Source organism: Pezoporus flaviventris, unplaced genomic scaffold (assembly GCF_033815535.1).
Source record: "Pezoporus flaviventris isolate CSIRO_AGI_PZ_B2104156 unplaced genomic scaffold, CSIRO_AGI_Pfla_v1 ptg000431l, whole genome shotgun sequence".
NCBI classification, from domain to species: domain Eukaryota; kingdom Metazoa; phylum Chordata; class Aves; order Psittaciformes; family Psittacidae; genus Pezoporus; species Pezoporus flaviventris.
Genome location: NW_026892978.1, coordinates 40276 through 60540, shown reverse-complemented (window position 1 = coordinate 60540; position 20265 = coordinate 40276). Strand labels below are relative to the sequence as shown.

Here is a 20265-nt window from a genome sequence, read left to right as displayed (position 1 = left end):
TTGTGTCTCTATGTGTCTCTATGTGTCTCTATGGGTCTCTATGTGTCTCTATGGGGTCTCTATGGGTCTCTATGTGTCTCTATGGGTCTCTATGGGTCTCTATGGGTCTCTATGGGTCTCTATGTGTCTCTATGGGTCTCTATGGGTCTCTATGTGTCTCTATGTGTCTCTATGTGTCTCTATGGGTCTCTATGTGTCTCTATGGGTCTCTATGGGTCTCTATGTGTCTCTATGTGTCTCTATGGGTCTCTATGGGTCTCTATGTGTCTCTATGGGTCTCTATGGGTCTCTATGGGTCTCTATGGGTCCCTATGAGGTCTCTATGGGTCCCGCTATGGGGCACAGAGCCCCTTGTGCAGCCCCATGGCCGCGACCCCGGCCAAGGCCACGCCCAGCGACTGCCCCAGTGACGTCACGGCCACGGCCAGGCCACGCCCCCCAGGGGGCGCCTGCGGGAGACACCCAAGGTCAGGGAGCCCCATAGAGACCCATAGGGACCCATAGGGACCCCATAGAGACCCATAGGGACCCATAGAGAACCATAGAGACCCATAGAGAACCATAGAGACCCATAGAGACCCCATAGAGACCCCATAGAGACCCATAGAGACCCATAGAGACCCATAGAGACACATAGAGACCCATAGAGACCCCATAGAGACCCATAGAGACCCATAGAGACCCATAGAGACCCATAGAGACACATAGAGACCCATAGAGACCCCATAGAGACCCATAGAGACCCATAGAGACCCATAGAGACCCATAGAGACCCCATAGAGACCCCATAGAGACCCATAGAGACCCATAGAGACACATAGAGACCCATAGAGACCCCATAGAGACCCATAGAGACCCATAGAGACCCATAGAGACCCATAGAGACCCATAGAGAACCATAGAGACCCCATAGGGACCCATAGAGACCCATAGGGACCCATAGAGACACATAGAGACCCCATAGGGACCCCATAGGGACCCATAGAGACCCATAGAGACCCATAGGGACCCCATAGGGACCCATAGAGACCCATAGAGACCCCATAGAGACCCATAGAGACCCCATAGGGACCCATAGAGACCCATAGGGACCCCATAGAGACCCATAGAGACCCCATAGAGACCCATAGAGACACATAGAGACCCATGGAGACCCATAGAGACCCCATAGGGACCCATAGAGACCCATAGAGACCCCATAGGGACCCATAGGGACCCATAGGGACCCATAGAGACCCATAGGGACCCATAGGGACCCCATAGGGACCCATAGAGACCCATAGAGACCCCATAGGGACCCATAGAGACCCCATAGAGACCCATAGAGATCCATAGGGACCCATAGAGACCCCATAGACACCCATAGAGACCCATAGAGATCCATAGGGACCCATAGAGACCCCATAGACACCCATAGACACCCATAGAGACCCATAGAGACACATAGGGACCCCATAGCGACCCCATAGGGACCCATAGAGACCCCATAGAGACCCATAGGGACCCCATAGGGACCCCATAGGGACCCATAGAGACCCATAGGGACCCATAGAGACCCCATAGAGACCCATAGGGACCCATAGAGACCCCATAGAGACCCATAGAGACCCATAGGGACCCATAGAGACCCCATAGAGACCCATAGGGACCCCATAGGGACCCCATAGGGACCCCATAGAGACCCATAGAGACCCATAGGGACCCATAGAGACCCCATAGAGACCCATAGGGACCCTATAGGGACCCCATAGGGACCCATAGAGACCCATAGGGACACATAGGGACCCATAGAGACCCATAGAGTCCCATAGGAACCCCATAGTGACCCCATAGAGACCCATAGAGACCCCATAGGGACCCATAAAGACCCATAGGAACCCCATAGGGACCCCATAGAGACCCATAGAGACCCCATAGGGACCCATAGAGACCCATAGGAACCCCATAGGGACCCCATAGAGACCCATAGAGACCCCATAGGGACCCATAGAGACCCATAGGAACCCCATAGGGACCCCATAGAGACCCATAGAGACCCATAGGGACCCATAGAGACCCCATAGAGACCCATAGAGACCCATAGGGACCCCATAGGGACCCCATAGAGCCCCATAGGGACCCATAGAGACCCCATAGAGACCCACAGGCACCCATAGGGACCCATAGAGACCCATAGGGACCCATAGGAACCCCATAGGGACCCATAGAGCCCCATAGGGACCCACACATCCCCCTCCCCCCCTTATAACCCCACCCCAGAGCCCCTTGCCCCGCCCCTCCTTGGCCCCTCCCATTTCCCAAGGCCCCGCCCCTACCCCAAGCCCCGCCCCCCCATTGGCCCCCATTGGCCCCTGTTTCCTTCCCCCCCCTTAAACCCCGCCCCCCCACTCCCATTGGCCCCGATTGACCCCGCCCTTTCCCCTTTAAACCCCACCCTCAAGCTCCCATTGGTCCTCATTGACCCCGCCCCTTTCCCCAAGCCCCGCCCCCATTTATCCCCATTGACTCCTCCCCCCTTAAGCCCCGCCCCTCATCGGTCCCCATTGGCTCCACCCCCCTCCCCACCTTAAGCCCCGCCCCCTCCCATTGGCCCCCATTGACCCCACCCCTTCAACAAGCCCCACCCCCATTGGCTCCACCCCCCTCCCCCCTTAAGCCCCGCCCCCTTTCTCCCATTGGCCCCCATTGACCCCACCCCTTTCCCAAGCCACGCCCCTCCCTCCATCTCCCATTGGTCCCCATTGGCCCCTCTTCCCCTTCCCCCTTTAAGCCCCGCCCCCCCCCGCCCCCATTGGTCCCCATTGACCCCGCCCTTTCCCCAAGCCACGCCCCCATTGACCCCACCCTTCCCCCTTAAGCCCCGCCCCCCTTGCTCCCATTGGTCCCCATTGACCCCGCCCCTTCCCCAAGCCACGCCCCTCCCTCCATCTCCCATTGGTCCCCATTGACCCCTGCTCCCCTTAAGCCCCGCCCCCAAGCTCCCATTGGTCCCCATTGACCCCCAAGCCACGCCCCCCCCCCCCCGCCCTTATTGGCCCCCATTGGCCCCTTTAAGCCCCGCCCCCATCGACCCCCTCCCCCCCTTTTACCCCCTCCCCCTTCGCCCCCATTGGCCCGCACAGGCCCCGCCCCCTCACCCGCTGCCCCACCAATAGGAAGGCGCCCCCGTAGGCCGCGCCCCCCACAAGCCCCTCCCACAGCACGAGGGCGAAGGCCACGCCCACCGCGGGCAGGAAGGGCGCCAGGACGGCAGCCAATAGGAGAGCGGCGTTCAGCACCTGGGGGGGCGGGGCTTGGGTCAGGTGGGGGGGGGGGGGGGGCCTCATAGGGGCCTATGGGGCTGGAACAAGGGGGTTATGGGGGGCACTTATGGGGCTATGGGGTACTTATGGGGCACGTCTATGGGGCACTTATGGGGCACTTCTATGGGGCACTTATGGGGCACTTATGGGGCACTTCTATGGGGCACTTATGGGGCACTTCTATGGGGCACTTATGGGGCACTTCTATGGGGCACTTCTATGGGGCACTTATGGGGCACTTCTATGGGGCACTTATGGGGCACTTCTATGGGGCACTTCTATGGGGCACTTATGGGGCACTTCTATGGGGCACTTCTATGGGGCACTTCTATGGGGCACTTATGGGGCACTTCTATGGGGCACTTATGGGGCACTTATGGGGCACTTATGGGGCACTTCTATGGGGCACTTCTATGGGGCACTTATGGGGCACTTCTATGGGGCACTTATGGGGCACTTCTATGGGGCACTTCTATGGGGCACTTATGGGGCACTTCTATGGGGCACTTATGGGGCACTTATGGGGCACTTATGGGGCACTTCTATGGGGCACTACTATGGGGCACTACTATGGGGCACTTCTATGGGGCACTTATGGGTCACTTCTATGGGGCACTTCTATGGGGCACTTATGGGGCACTTATGGGGCACTTCTATGGGGCACTTCTATGGGGCACTTATGGGGCTGGAATAGGGAGTTATGGGGGCACTTATGGGGCTGGAGAGACACTTATGGGGCTGGGAGTGGCACTTATGGGGCACTTCTATGGGGCACTTCTATGGGGCACGTCTATGGGGCACTTATGGGGCTGGAATAGGGAGTTATGGGGGTACTTGTGGGGCTGGGGGGCACTTATGGGGCACTTCTACGGGGCACTTATGGGGCTGGAATAGGGGGTTATGGGGTTACTTGTGGGGCTAGGGGGGGTACTTATGGGGCTGGAGAGACACTTATGGGGCTGGGAGTAGCACTTACAGGGCATTTCTATGGGGCACTTATGGGGCTGGAATAGGGAGTTATGGGGGGCACTTATGGGGGTATGGGGTACTTATGGGGCTGGGGCAGTACTTGTGGGGTCGGGGTGGTACTTATGGGGCACTACTATGGGGCACTTATGGGGCTGGACTAGGGAGTTAGGGGGGTACTTGTGGGACTGGGGGGGCACTTATGGGGCACTTCTATGGGGGCACTTATGGGTCTGGAATAGGGAGTTATGGGGTTACTTGTGGGGCTAGGGGCGTACTTATGGGGCTGGAGAGACACTTATGGGGCTGGGAGTGGCACTTATGGGGCTCTTCTATGGGGCACTTCTATGGGGCACTTATGGGTCTGGAATAGAGGGTTATGGGGGCACTTATGGGGCTATGGGGTACTTATGGGGCTGGGGCAGTACTTGTGGGGTGGGGGTGGTACTTATGGGGCTGGAATAGGGAGTTATGGGGGAACTTATGGGGTTGGGGGCACTTATGGGGCTACAGGGCACTTATGGGGCACTTCTATGGGGCACTTATGGGGCTGGAATAGGGAGCTACGGGGGCATAACTGGGATAGGATGGAACAATTATGGGGCTGCCCCACAGATGTGGGTCTAGGAGTGTCACTTATGGGTCAGGAGTGATCTATGGGGCTGGGAAGGGGGGCACTTATGGGGCTGCCCCCCAAGTGTGGGTCAGGAGTGGGTTATGGGGTGCTTATGTGAAGATCTATGGGTCTGCCCCACATACGTGGGTCTGGGAGTGTCACTTAGGGGTCACAAGTGATCTATGGGGCTGGTAGGGAGGCACTTATGGGCTGCCCCCCAAGTGTGGGTCAGGAGCGGGTTATGGGGCAGCGGTTATGGGGTGCTCTATGGGGTGGGGGGGGGAGGGGGCCACTTATGGGGCTGCCCCCTAAGTGTGGGTCAGTACGTTATGGGACAGTGGTTGTGGGGTGCTCTATGGGGTGGGGGGGGCACTTATGGGGCTGCCCCCCAAGTGTGGGTCAGGAGTGGGTTATGGGGTGCTTATGTGAAGATCTATGGGTCTGCCCCACATATGTGGGTCTAGGAGTGTCACTTATGGGTCAGGAGTGATCTATGGGGCTGGTAGGGAGGCACTTACGGGGCTGCCCCCCAAGTGTGGGTCAGGAGCGGGTTATGGGGCAGTGGTTGTGGGGTGCTCTATGGGGTGGGGGGGGCACTTACGGGGCTGCCCCCCAAGTGTGGGTCAGGAGTGGGTTATGGGGTGCTTATGTGAAGATCTATGGGTCTGCCCCACATATGTGGGTCTAGGAGTGTCACTTAGGGGTCAGGCGTGATTTATGGGGCTGGTAGGGAGGCACTTATGGGTCTGCCCCCCAAGTGTGGGTCAGAAGCAGGTTATGGGGCAGTGGTTGTGGGGTGCTCTATGGGGTGGGGGGGGGGCACTTATGGGGCTGCCCCCCAAGTGTGGGTCAGAAGCAGGTTATGGGGCAGTGGTTGTGGGGTGCTCTATGGGGTGGGGGGGGGCACTTATGGGGCTGCCCCCCAAGTGTGGGTCAGGAGCGGGTTATGGGGCAGTGGTTGTGGGGTGCTCTATGGGGTGGGGGGGGGGCACTTATGGGGCTGCCCCCCAAGTGTGGGTCAGAAGCAGGTTATGGGGCAGTGGTTGTGGGGTGCTCTATGGGGTGGGGGGGGGGCACTTATGGGGCTGCCCCCCAAGTGTGGGTCAGGAGCGGGTTATGGGGCAGCGGTTGTGGGGTGCTCTATGGGGTGGAGGGGGGGCACTTATGGGGCTGCCCCCCAAGTGTGGGTCAGAAGCAGGTTATGGGGCAGCGGTTGTGGGGTGCTCTATGGGGTGGGGGGGGCACTTATGGGGCTGCCCCCCAAGTGTGGGTCAGAAGCGGGTTATGGGGCAGTGGTTGTGGGGTGCTCTATGGGGTGGGGGGGGGCACTTATGGGGCTGCCCCCCAAGTGTGGGTCCGCACCTGCAGCCCCATCAGGCCCCAGATCTGGCGCAGGCGGAGGAAGCGGAAGCCGGAGCGGGAGGCGAAGACCCCGACCTGGTAAAGGAGCTGGGCCCTGGTGTGGGGCAGCCCCATAGAGAGACACAGAGACCCATAGGGACCCATAGGGACCCCATAGAGACGCCATAGAGACCCCATAGAGACCCATAGAGACCCCATAGGGACCCATAGAGACCCCCATAGAGACCCATAGAGACCCCATAGGGACCCATAGGGACCCATAGAGAACCATAGAGACCCATAGAGACCCCATAGAGACCCATAGGGACCCCATAGAGACCCCATAGAGACCCATAGAGACCCCATAGGGACCCCATAGAGACCCATAGAGACCCATAGGGACCCATAGAGACCCATAGAGACCCATAGAGACCCATAGGGACCCATAGAGACCCATAGAGACCCATAGAGACCCATAGAGACCCATAGAGACCCATAGGGACCCATAGAGACCCCATAGGGACCCATAGGGACACCATAGGGACCCATAGAGACCCATAGGGACCCCATAGAGACCCATAGAGACCCATAGGGACCCATAGAGACCCATAGGGACCCATAGAGACCCATAGGGACCCATAGAGAGAGAGACCCCATAGAAACCCCATAGAGACCCATAGGGACCCCCAGAGACCCATAGGGACACCATAGAGAAAGACCCCATAGAAACCCCACAGAGACCCCATAGAAACCCCATAGAGACCCATAGGAACCCCATAAGATCCATAGAGACCCATAGAGACCCATAGAGACCCCATAGAAACCCCATAGTGACCCATAGGACCCCATAGAGACCCATAGATCCCACACACGCTATGGGGCTCACCACCGGTACTGCTCGTTGTGGGTCAGGGAGGATGTGGGGAAGTACAAGAGGTCCAGCTGAGGGGAGAGCAATGTGTGGGGCTGGACCCATAGCGCGACCCATAGAGACCTATAGAGACCCACAGAGACCCCATAGAGACCCATAGAGACCCACAGAGACCCCATAGAGACCCATAGAGACCCAACAGAGCCCTCTAGAGCCCCATAGAACCCACCCTATAGCGCTGATGCCAGCCCTATGGCACCAGCCCCATAGAACCGGCCCCTGCCCCATAGCTGCCCAGCCCACAGCTGCCCTATAGGTGCCCCATAGCAACCCCAGCCCCATAGCTGCCCCATAGCCCTTCAGCCCCATAGTTACCCCATAGCCCCCCTTCCCCGTACTGCCCACTGCCCCATAGCTGCCCCATAACATCCCTGCCCCATAGGTACCCCATAGCTGCCCCCATAGCCTTCCAGCCCCATAGGTACCCCATAGCCCACCTGCCCCATAGCTGACCCATTGCCCCACACAGCCCCATAGCTGCCCCATAGAACCTCACAGACGCCCATACTCCCCCCTGCCCCATAGCTCCCCCATAGCTGCCCCATAGCACCTCATAGACCCCTGTACTCCCCATACCTACACCATAGCTGCCCCATAGCTACCCCATAGCTACTCCATAGCTGCCCCATAGCTGCCCCATAGCTACCCTATAGCTGCCCCATAGCTGCCCCATAGCTACCCCATAGCTGCCCCATAGCTGCCCCATAGCTACCCCATAGCTGCCCCATAGCTGCCCCATAGCTGCCCCATAGCTACCCCATAGCTGCCCCATAGCTGCCCCATAACTGCCCCATAGCACCTCATAGACCCCCGTACTCCCCATAGCTGCCCCATAGCTACCCCACAGCTGCCCCATAGCTGCCCCATAGCTACCCCATAGATACCCCATAGCTGCCCCATAGCTACCCCATAGCTGCCCCATAGCACCTCATAGACCCCCATACTCCCCATAGCTGCCCCATAGCTACCCCATAGCTACCCCATAGCTACCCCATAGCTGCCCCATAGCTACCCCATACCTACCCCATAGCTACCCCATACCTACCCCATAGCTACCCCATAGCTACCCCATAGCTACCCCACAGCTACCCCATAGCTACCCCATAGCTACCCCATAGCTGCCCCATACCTGCCCCATACCTACCCCATAGCTGCCCCATAGCTGCCCCCTACCTACCCCATAGCTGCCCCATAGCTGCCCCACAGCTGCCCCATACCTGCCCCATAGCTACCCCATAGCTGCCCCATAGCTACCCCATAGCTACCCCATAGCTGCCCCCTAGCTGCCCCCTAGCTACCCCATAGCTCCCCCATAACTGCCCCATAGCACCTCATAGACCCCCATACTCCCCATAGCTGCCCCATAGCTACCCCATAGCTGCCCCATAGCTGCCCCATAGCTACCCCATAGATACCCCATAGCTGCCCCATAGCTACCCCATAGCTGCCCCATAGCACCTCATAGACCCCCATACTTCCCATAGCTGCCCCATAGCTGCCCCATAGCTACCCCATAGCTGCCCCACAGCTGCCCCATAGCTGCCCCACAGCTACCCCATAGCTACCCCATACCTGCCCCATAGCTGCCCCACAGCTACCCCATAGCTGCCCCATACCTACCCCATAGCTACCCCATACCTACCCCATAGCTGCCCCATAGCTACCCCATAGCTGCCCCATAGCTACCCCATAGCTACCCCATAGCTGCCCCATAGCTACCCCATAGCTGCCCCATACCTACCCCATACCTACCCCATAGCTGCCCCATAGCTACCCCATAGCTACCCCATACCTACCCCATAGCTACCCCATACCTACCCCATACCTACCCCATAGCTGCCCCATAGCTACCCCATACCTACCCCATAGCTACCCCATAGCTGCCCCATACCTACCCCATAGCTGCCCCATAGCTACCCCATAGCTGCCCCATAGCTGCCCCCTACCTACCCCATAGCTACCCCAATGGTGCCCATAGCTACCCCATACCTACCCCATACCTACCCCATAGCTGCCCCATAGCTACCCCATACCTACCCCATAGCTACCCCATAGCTGCCCCATAGCTGCCCCATACCTACCCCATAGCTGCCCCATAGCTACCCCATAGCTACCCCATAGCTGCCCCATACCTACCCCATAGCTGCCCCATAGCTGCCCCATACCTACCCCATAGCTACCCCATAGCTGCCCCATAGCTGCCCCACAGCTGCCCCATAGCCCCCCCCACTCACCACCCCCTGGTTAATGAAGTACTCCGCCAAGTAAACGACAGCCAATGGGAACGCATCCGGCAGCGCGCCCTGAGGGACCGGGAGCCAATCAGAGGCCGAGGCCTCCCCTTTGAAGCCCCGCCCCCCCCCGTTTAAGCCCCGCCCCCTCACCTTGACCACGCCCCAGCGCTCCCCCCACGTGACCCCCGCGGTGGGGGGGGGCGGCTCCGTGGGGCGGGGGGGGGGAGGGGGGGGGAGGAGGAGGAAGAAGAAGCTGGGGGGAGATGGGGGGGAGGGGCTATGGGGCTCTGCCCCATAGGGACCCATAGAGCCCCATAGGGACCCCATAGATCCCCATAGATCCCCATAGAGACCCCATGGAGACCCATAGAGACCCCATAGATCCCCATAGAGACCCCATAGAGCCCCATAGGGACCCCATAGGGACCCATAGAGCCCCATAGATCCCCATAGAGACCCCATAGGGACCCCATAGGGACCCATAGATCCCCATAGAGCCCCATAGAAACACCCCTGCCCCCAAGCCCCACCCACTCCCTCCAAGCCCCCTCCCCTCACCCCATTGGCCACGCCACAAGCCCCGCCCCCTTCACCCCCATTGCCCCCCCAAGCCCCACCCCCTCCCCCCCCATTGACCCCGCCCCCCATTGACCCCAAGCCCCGCCCCCTTTTGGCCATTCCCACCGCAAAGCCCCGCCCCCTCTCTCCCGTTGGCCCCGCCCCCCTCTGTACCCCTTGGCCCCTCCCCCTTGCGCCCCCCCCCAAGCCCCGCCCCCTCTTGGCCATTCCCACCCCCAAAGCCCCGCCCCCTCCCCCCCTAAGCTCCGCCCCCTCTCACCCCATTGGCCCCGCCCCCTCCCCCCTTTGCCCCCCCCCCCCAAGCCCCACCCCCTCTTGGCCATTCCCATCCCCAAAGCCCCACCCCCATCTCCCCCCATTGACCCCGCCCCATCCACCTTAGCCCCGCCCCCCCATTGGCCCCGCCCCCTATTGGCCACCCCCCAAGCCCCGCCCCCCATTGCCCCAAGCCCCGCCCCCCTCCCCCATTGACTCCGCCCCCCTCAGCACCACCCCCTCTCCCCCCCAAGCCCCGCCCCCTTGGCCCCGCCTCCTCTCACCCCATTGGCCCCACCCCTCTTGGCCATTCCCATCCCCAAAGCCCCACCCCCCTCTCCCCCCCATTGGCCCCGCCCCCTCCTCCTAAGCCCCGCCCCCTCTCCCCCATTGACCCCACCACCATTGGTCCCGCCCCCCCCCATTGGCCCCGCCCCCTTGGCCCCGCCCCCTTGGCCCCACCCCCTCACCTCAGCGCCGTCCCCATTGGCAGCGCGGCCGCGGGCAGCAGGGCCCGGGAGAGGCCAAGCCCCGCCCCCAGCCCCGCCCCCGCCCCACAGCGACCCCCAGAGCCCCGCGGCGCCCGTGCCCGAGGCCCAGCCCCATAGAGCGGCCCTGGGGGGGGAAGGGTCAGTGATGGGGACCCATAGGGACCCCATACATGAGACCCATAGGGACCCATAGAGACCCATAGGGACCCATAGAGACCCATAGGGACCCCATAGAGACACATAGAGACCCCATAGGGACCCATAGGGACCCATAGGGACCCCATAGAGACACATAGGGACCCATAGAGACACATAGAGACACATAGGGACCCATAGAGACCCCATAGGGACCCATAGGGACCCATAGGGACCCATAGAGACCCCATAGAGACCCATAGGGACCCATAGGGACCCATAGGGACCCATAGAGACCCCATAGAGACACATAGAGACACATAGGGACCCATAGGGACACATAGGGACACATAGGGACCCATAGAGACCCCATAGGGACCCATAGGGACCCATAGGGACCCATAGAGACCCCATAGAGACACATAGAGACCCATAGGGACCCATAGAGACCCATAGGGACACATAGGGACCCATAGAGACCCCATAGAGACACATAGAGACCCATAGGGACCCATAGGGACCCATAGAGACCCCATAGAGACCCATAGGGACCCATAGAGACCCCATAGAGACCCATAGCAACCCATAGAGAGACCCAAAGGGACCCAAAGGGACCCATAGAGAAACACAGGGACCCATAGAGACGCCATAGGGAACCATAGAGACCCATAGAGACCCCATAGACACCCCATAGAGACCCACAGGGACAGAAGCCCATAGAGACCCATAGAAACCCATAGCCACCCCATAGAGACCCCATAGGGACCAATAGAGACCCATAGAAACCCACAGCTACCCCATAGGGACCCATAGCCACCCCATAGAGACCCCATAGGGACCCATAGAGACCCCATAGCCACCCCACAGAGCCCCCACAACCAACCCCCCCCCAGCCCCTCCCCTGCCCCATAGACTCCCATTCTACCCCGCCCCCTCCCTTAGCCCCGCCCTCCCCCCGGGGGGGTCACGTGACCCCGCCCCTCCTCACGTGGGGTAGGCGGAAGCCAAGGTCACCAGCGTCACCTCCCCCAGCCCCGAGGCGGCGCTGGCCAATGAGACGGCTGCAAAGAGGGGGGGGGGGGGGGGGGGGCGGGGTCATGGGACCCCAGCCCCTCCCAGCCATCACCACGTGACCCCAGCCCCTCCCCCCCCACCACGTGACCCCAGCCCCTCCCACGTGACCCCAAGCCCCTGTGTGACCCCTGCCCCCATGTGATCTCATGTGACCCCTGCCCCACACATGACCCCTCCCCCTTATGTGGCCCCTGCCCCCCATGTGACCCAAAGTGACCCCTGCCCCACACGTGACCCCACTTGACCCCTGCCCCACACGTGACCCCAAGCTGTGTGACCCCTGTCCTCCACGTGACCCCAAGCCCCCATGTGACCCCTGCCCCACACGTGACCCAAAGTGACCCCTGCCCCACACATGACCCCAATTTGTGTGACCCCTGCCCCACACGTGACCTCAAGTGACCCCTGCCCCTATGTGACCCCAAGCCATGTGACCCCTGCCCCCTAGGTGACCTCAAGTGACCCATGCCCCACACGTGACCCAAAGTGACCCCTGACCTCCACGTGACCCCATGTGACCCCAACCCCCCATGTGACTCCAGCCCCATACGTGACCCCATGGGACACCACACTTGACCCCTGCCCCCACACCCCCATGTGACCCCCACCTCCACATGACCTCCCCCATGACCCACGCCCCCACGTGACTCCCCCCACGTGACACCCCCACACCCCCCTGTGACCCACACCCTCCCCTACGTGACCTCACCCCCCCGTGACCCCCATGTGACACACACCTCCCCACACACGCGAACCCCCCCACGTGACCCTGCCCCCCACGTGACCCCACCCCCCACCCCCCAACACGTGACACACACCACCCCCACGTGACCCCCCAACGTGACACCCCCCAACGTGACACAACCCGCCCTCCACGTGACCCCAGCCCCCCACCGTGAACCCCCAACACGTGACACCCCTCCCACGTGACCCCCCCCACGTGACCCCCCCACGTGACACACACCCCCCTACATGTGACACACCCCCCTACGTGACACCCCCCACGTGACACCCCCCCACCCCTCCCATGTGACCCCCCCAACGTGAACCCCCACGTGACACACACCCCCCTCGTTACACACCCCCCATGTGACACCCACCCCCCCACGTGACCCCCCCACGTGACACACACCCCCCCACGTGACACACACCCCCCCACGTGACACACACCCCCCCACGTGACACCCCCCCCACGTGACACACACCCCCCTACGTGTGACACACCCCCCCACGTGACACCCCCCCACGTGACACCCCCCCACCCCTCCCACGTGACCCCCCCAACGTGAACCCCCACGTGACACACACCCCCCACATGTTACACACCCCCCATGTGACACCCACCCCCCCACGTGACACCCCCCACCCGACCCCCCAACGTGACACCCCCACACGTGACCCCCCACGTGACACACACCCCCCACGTGACACCCCCCACGTGACACCCCCCACGTGACCCCCCAACATGACCCCAACACCCCCCACATGTGACACACCCCCCCCCCCACGTGGACCCCACCCCCCCCCCTCACCAGCCAATCCCTGCTCCGCTCCCTTCGCTGTCAGCACCAGCGCTGACCCCGCCCACGCCAGGAGCGCGGCCCCGCCCACCCGGGCCCTGCAATGGGGGGGGCGGGGTCAGGACTAAGCCACGCCCCCTCCCTCTCCCGGCACACCCACGGGCCCCGCCCATCACGTGACGTCATGGGGCGCAAGACGCCCCTCCCAATAAGCCCCATAGAGACCCATAAGCAGCCCCATAACCAACCCCATAGACCCATAACCTGCCCCATAGCCAGCCCCATAGCAGAACCCATAACCCACCCCATAGCCCCCCCCCATAGCCCCATAACCCACCCCATAGCCAGCCCCATAGCCCCATAACCTGCCCCATAGCAGAACCCATAACCCACCCCATAGCCCCCCCCATAGCCCCATAACCCACCCCATAGCCTCCCCCATAGCCCCATAACCCACCCCATAGCCAGGCCCATAGCCCCATAACCTGCCCCATAGCAGAACCCATAACCCACCCCATAGCCAGCCCCATAGCCCCATAACCCACCCCATAGCCAGCCCCATAGCCCCATAACCTGCCCCATAGCAGAGCCCATAGCCCCATAACCCACCCTATAGCCCCCCCCATAGCCCCCATAACCTGCCCCATAGCAGAACCCATAACCCACCCCATAGCCCACCCCATAGCCCCATAACCCGCCCCATAGCCCCATAACCCGCCCCATAGCCTCCCCATAGCCCCCCCATAGCCCCATAACCTGCCCCATAGCAGAGTCCATAGCCCCATAACCCACCCTATAGCCCCCCCCATAGCCCTATAACCTGCCCCATAGCCAGCCCCATAGCAGAACCCATAACCCACCCCATAGACCCAGAGCCCCCAAGTCCTACTCAAGCTCCGCCCCCCTTTAGGCCCCGCCCCTACTCGTAGCTCAGCCAATGGGGTGCGAGCGGCGCCAGGAGCTTCATGAGCAGCGAGGGGAGGACGTCGGCGAGGAGCACGGCCTGCGCCCCACATGTGTGGGGCAGGGACCCATAGAGATCAATGGGGACCCATAGGGATCAATGGGGACCCATAGAGATCAATGGGGACCCATAGAGATCAATGGGACCCATAGAGAACAATGGGGACCCATAGAGATCAATGGGACCCATAGAGATCAATGGGACCCATAGAGATCAATGGGGACCCATAGAGATCAATGGGGACCCATAGAGAACAATGGGGACCCATAGAGATCAATGGGACCCATAGAGAACAATGGGGACCCATAGAGATCAATGGGACCCATAGAGATCAATGGGACCCATAGGGGATCAATGGGACCCATAGAGAACAATGGGACCCATAGAGATCAATGGGGACCCATAGAGAACAATGGGACCCATAGAGATCAATGGGACCCATAGAGAACAATGGGACCCATAGAGATCAATGGGACCCATAGAGATCAATGGGACCCATAGAGATCAATGGGGCCCCATAGATGTGGGGCTGACCCATAGATGTGGGGCACACGCGCAGATGAAGGGGACCCATAGATGTGGGGCAGGGAGATTGCTTAGGAAGACCTATAGACATGGGCCCAGCCCCATAGATGTGGGGCAGAGGCACAGGTTAGAGAGACCCATAGATGTGGTTTAGGGGGACCCATAGATATGGGGCCAGCCCCATAGATGGGGGGGGGTTGACCCATAAATATGGGGCATGGATATGGGATAGGGGGGAACCCGTAAGTGTGGGGTGCGACCCATACATGTGGGGCTGACCCACAGATGTGGGGCACACACACAGGTGAAGGGGACCCATAGATATGGGCCCAGCCCCATAGAGTGCCCTCAGCCCCACATCCCCCCTCCAACCCACTTATGGGGCAGCCCCATAGAACCCCCACATTGGCCCCGCCCCTTACCCCAGTCGAGAGCTGGTTGCAGTCATAGCGAGAGCTGTTTGCTATGGGGCACCTATGGGGAGATGTGGGGGCAGGTTAGGGGGCAGGTCATGGGGCGCTATGGGGCAAGTTATAGGGCAGTAAGGGGCAGGCTATGGGCTGATATGGGGCAGGTTATGGGGTGCTATAAGGAAGGTTATGGGGCACTGTGGGGCAGGTTATGGGGTGCTAGGGGCGAGTTATAGGGCAATAAGAGGCACGCTATGGGGTGATACGGGGCAGGTTATGGGGTGCTATGGGGTAGGCTATGAGGTGCTATGGGGAAGGTTATGGGCTCTATAGGGCAGGTTATGTGGTGCTATGGGGCAGGCTACGGAGCAATACGGGGCAGGTTATGGGGCAATATAGGGCAGGTTATGGGGCAATACGGGGGATATTATGGTGTGCTATGGGGCAAGTCATCAGGCGCTATGGGGCACATTACAGTGTGCTATGGGCCAGGTCATGGGGCGCTATGAGGCACATCACGGTCTGCTATAGGGCAGGCTATAGAGCGCTATGGGGCAGGATGTGGGGCGCTATGGGGCAGGTGACGGGGTGCTATAATAAAGGTTATGGGACACTATGGGGCAGGATGTGGGGGTGCTATAATAAAGGTTATGGGGTGCTATGGGGCAGGATGTGGGGCGCTATGGGCAGGTTATGGGGCAGTATCGGGCACGTTATGGGTGTTATAGGGCAGGTTATGGGGCGCTATGGGGCAGGATGTGGGGCGCTATGGGGCAGGTTATGGGGTGTTATAGGGCAGCTTATGGGGCGCTATGGGGCAGGATGTGGGGTGCTATGGGGCAGGTTATGGGGCGCTATGGGGCAGGTTATGGTGTGTTATAGGGCAGCTTATGGGGCGCTATGGGGCAGGATGTGGGGTGCTATGGGGCAGGTTATGGGGTGTTATAGGGCAGCTTATGGGGCGCTATGGGGCAGGTTATGGGCGCTATGGGGCAGGATGTGGGGCGCTATGGGGCAGGATGTGGGGCGCTATGGGGCAGGTTATGGGGTGTTATAGGGCAGCTTATGGGCGCTATGGGGCAGGATGTGGGGTGCTATGGGGCAGGTTATGGGGTGTTATAGGGCAGCTTATGGGGCGCAATGGGGCAGGTTATGGGGCGCTATGGGGCAGGATGTGGGGTGCTATGGGGCAGGTTATGGGGTGTTATAGGGCAGCTTATGGGGCGCTATGGGGCAGGATGTGGGGCAGGGGGCGTGGCCTCACCGGCGCCCCCTGCTGGAGCTCCACGATGTCCCGCGCCGCGCTCAGCATCAGCACATAGGGGAGGTTGTTACAGAGCCCCAGGATCCTGGGGGGCAGGGAGCTATGGGGCAGGAGCTATGGGGCAGGAGCTATGGGGTGGGGGCTATGGGGAGGGAGCTATGGGGTGGGGCTACGGGGAGGGAGCTATGGGGCAGGAGCTATGGGGCGGGGCTATGGGGCAGGGGTCTATGGGGTGGAGGCTATGGGATGAGATCTATGGGGCGGGGGCTATGGGGCGGGAGCTATGGGGTGGGGGCTATGGGAGGGAGCTATGGGGCGGGAGCTATGGGGTGGGGTCTATGGGGGGGGGGGCTATGGGGTGGGGTCCATGGGGTGGGGTCTATGGGGCTGGAGGTATGGGGCAGGATCTGTGGGGCAGGGATCTATGGGGTGGGAGTTATGGGGCAGGGATCTGCGGGATGGAGTCTATGGGGCAGAATCTATGAGGTGGGGTCTATGGGGCGGGAGCTATGGGGTGGGGGCTATGGGGTGGCATCTATGGGGTGGGGTCTATGGGGCGGGATCTATGGGGTGGGGTCTGTGGGGCGAGATCTATGGGGCTGGAGCTATGGGGCTGGGATCTATGGGGCTGGAATGGATGGGGTGGGATCTATGGGGCAGGATATATAGGGCTGGATCTATGGGGTGGAATCTATGGGGTGAGGTCTATGGGGCAGGATCTATGGGGCAGGATCAATGGAGCTGGGGTCTATGGGGCAGGTATCAATGGGCTGGATCAATGGGGCTGGGGTCTATGGGGCAGTATCTATGGGGCTGGATCAATGGAGCTGACGTCTATAGGGCAGGTATCAATGGGGCTGGATCAATGGGGCTGAGGTCTATGGGGCAGGTATCTATGGGGCTGGATCAATGGGGCTGGGGTCTATGGGGCAGTATCTATGGGGCTGGGGTCTATGGGGCAGTATCTATGGGGCTGGATCAATGGGGCTGGGGTCTATGGGGCAGTATCTATGGGGCTGGATCAATGGGGCTGGGGTCTATGGGGTACGTATCAATGGGGCTGGATCAATGGGGCTGGGGGTCTATGGGGCAGTATCTATGGGGCTGGATCAATGGAGCTGACGTCTATGGGGCAGGTATCAATGGGGCTGGATCAATGGGGCTGGGGTCTATGGGGCAGGTATCTATGGGGCTGGATCAATGGGGCTGGGGTCTATGGGGCAGGTATCAATGGGGCTGGGGTCTATGGGGCAGTATCTATGGGCTGGATCAATGGGGCTGGGGTCTATGGGGCAGGTATCAATGGGGCTGGATCAATGGAGCTGACGTCTATGGGGGCAGTATCAATGGGGCTGGATCAATGGGGCTGGGGTCTATGGGGCAGGTATCAATGGGGCTGGATCAATGGGGCTGGGGTCTATGGGGCAGGTATCTATGGGGCTGGGGTCTATGGGGCAGTATCTATGGGGCTGGATCAATGGGGCTGGGGTCTATGGGCAGGTATCTATGGGGCTGGGGTCTATGGGGCAGTATCTATGGGGCTGGATCAATGGGGCTGGGGTCTATGAGGCAGTATCTATGGGGCTGGATCAATGGGGTGGGGTCTATGGGGTACATATCAATGGGGCTGGATCAATGGGGCTGGGGTCTATGGGCAGGTATCAATGGGGCTGGATCAATGGGGCTGGGGTCTATGGGGCAGTATCTATGGGGCAGGTATCAATGGGGCTGGATCAATGGGGCAGGTATCTATGGGCTGGATCAATGGGGATGGGGTCTATGGGGCAGGTATCTATGGGGCAGGTATCAATGGGGCTGGATCAATGGGCTGGGGTCTATGGGGCAGTATCTATGGGGCTGGATCAATGGGGCTGGGGTCTATGGGGCAGGTATCAATGGGGCTGGATCAATGGGGCTGGGGTCTATGGGGCAGGTATCTATGGGCCTGGATCAATGGGGCTGGGGTCTATGGGGCAGGTATCTATGGGGCTGGATCAATGGGGCTGGGGTCTATGGGGCAGGTATCCATGGGGCAGGTATCAATGGGGCTGGGGTCTATGGGGCAGGTATCAATGGGGCTGGATCAATGGGGCTGGGGTCTATGGGGCAGGTATCAATGGGGCTGGATCAATGGGGCTGGGGTCTATGGGGCAGGTATCAATGGGGCTGGGGTCTATGGGGCAGTATCTATGGGGCTGGATCAATGGGGCTGGGGTCTATGGGGCAGTATCTATGGGGCAGGTATCAATGGGGCTGGATCAATGGGGCTGGGGTCTATGGGCAGTATCTATGGGGCAGGTATCTATGGGGCTGGATCAATGGGGCTGGGGTCTATGGGGCAGTATCTATGGGGCAGGTATCTATGGGCTGGATCAATGGGGCTGGGGTCTATGGGGGCAGTATCTATGGGGCTGGATCAATGGAGCTGACATCTATGGGGCAGGTATCAATGGGGCTGGATCAATGGGGCTGGGGTCTATGGGGCCGTATCTATGGGGCTGGATCAATGGGGGCTGGGGTCTATGGGGCAGTATCTATGGGGCTGGATCAATGGGGCTGGGGTCTATGGGGCAGGTATCAATGGGGCTGGATCAATGGGGCTGGGGTCTATGGGGCAGGTATCTATGGGGCAGGTATCAATGGGGCTGGGGTCTATAGGGCAGGTATCAATGGGGCTGGATCAATGGGGCTGGGGTCTATGGGGCAGGTATCAATGGGGCTGGATCATTGGGGCTGGATCAATGGGGCTGGGGTCTATGAGGCAAGGTATCTATGGGGCAGGTATCTATGGGGCTGGATCAATGGGGCTGGGGTCTATGGGGCAGGTATCTATGGGGCTGGATCAATGGGGCTGGGGTCTATGGGGCAGTATCTATGGGGCAGGTATCTATGGGGCTGGATCAATGGGGCTGGGGTCTATGGGGCAGTATCTATGGGGCAGTATCTATGGGGCTGGATCAATGGGGCTGGGGTCTATGGGGCAGTATCTATGGGGCAGGTATCTATGGGGCTGGATCAATGGGGCTGGGGTCTATGGGGCAGTATCTATGGGGCAGGCTCCTCACCAGAAGGCGGCTGCGTTCCTCCATGGGGTGCTTGGGGGGTCCGGGGGGGCTCCGCTGTGGGGAGAGGGGGGAGAAATGGGGCTGCTTATGGGTCCCTATGGGGTTTCTATGGGGTGTCTATGGGTCCCTATGGGTTTCTTTGGGTCCCTATGGGGTTTCTATGGGGTATCTATGGGTCCCTATAGAGCTCTATGGGGTCTCTATGGGGTACCTATGGGTCTCTATAATTCCCTATGGGGTTTCTATGGGGTGTCTATAGGTCTCTATGTATTCCTATGGGGTCCCTATGTGTCTCTATGGGTCCCTATGGGTCTCTATGGGGTATCTATGGGTCCCTATGGGGCTCTATGGGTCCCTATGGGGTCTCTATGGAGTCCCTATGGGTCTCTATGGGTCCCTGTGGGTCTCTATGGGTCCCTATGGGTCTCTATGGAGTCCCTATGGGTCTCTATGGGTCCCTATGGGGTCTCTATGGAGTCCCTATGGGTCTCTATGGGTCTCTATGGAGTCCCTATGGGTCTCTATGGGTCCCTGTGGGTCTCTATGGGTCCCTATGGGGTCCCTATGGGTCTCTATGGAGTCCCTATGGGTCT

At 60.5% G+C, this 20265-nt stretch overlaps 1 protein-coding gene and 1 long non-coding RNA gene across 2 annotated transcripts; both read right to left on the bottom strand.

Annotated features, from left to right (window-relative positions):
- Window positions 1-307: 307 nt before the first annotated feature.
- LOC133263697 (battenin-like) lies at window positions 308-10839 on the bottom strand. Its single transcript, XM_061443571.1, has 7 exons — window positions 10695-10839; window positions 9541-9643; window positions 9391-9459; window positions 7112-7167; window positions 6247-6340; window positions 3138-3278; window positions 308-449 (listed from the first exon to the last, which is right to left on the bottom strand). The coding sequence occupies exons 1-7, from the start codon at window positions 10709-10711 to the stop codon at window positions 333-335; spliced, it is 597 nt and encodes a 198-aa protein (XP_061299555.1). The 5' UTR covers window positions 10712-10839; the 3' UTR covers window positions 308-332.
- Window positions 10840-14366: 3527 nt separating this feature from the next.
- LOC133263698 (uncharacterized) lies at window positions 14367-19736 on the bottom strand. Its single transcript, XR_009741522.1, has 4 exons — window positions 19673-19736; window positions 16608-16692; window positions 15356-15407; window positions 14367-14447 (listed from the first exon to the last, which is right to left on the bottom strand). It is a non-coding gene; the product is annotated as an uncharacterized LOC133263698 (long non-coding RNA).
- Between the last annotated feature and the right edge of the window lie 529 nt (window positions 19737-20265).

Excerpts from the sequence above, each read along its gene's own strand:
- LOC133263697 (XM_061443571.1), bottom strand. Across the intron at positions 7,168-9,390 it reads ACTTCATTAACCAGGGGGTG|CTGGACCTCTTGTACTTCCC; the intron begins GTGAGTGGGGGG and ends CTCTCCCCTCAG. Across the intron at positions 450-3,137 it reads TCCTATTGGTGGGGCAGCGG|GCGCCCCCTGGGGGGCGTGG; the intron begins GTGAGGGGGCGG and ends TGTCTCCCGCAG.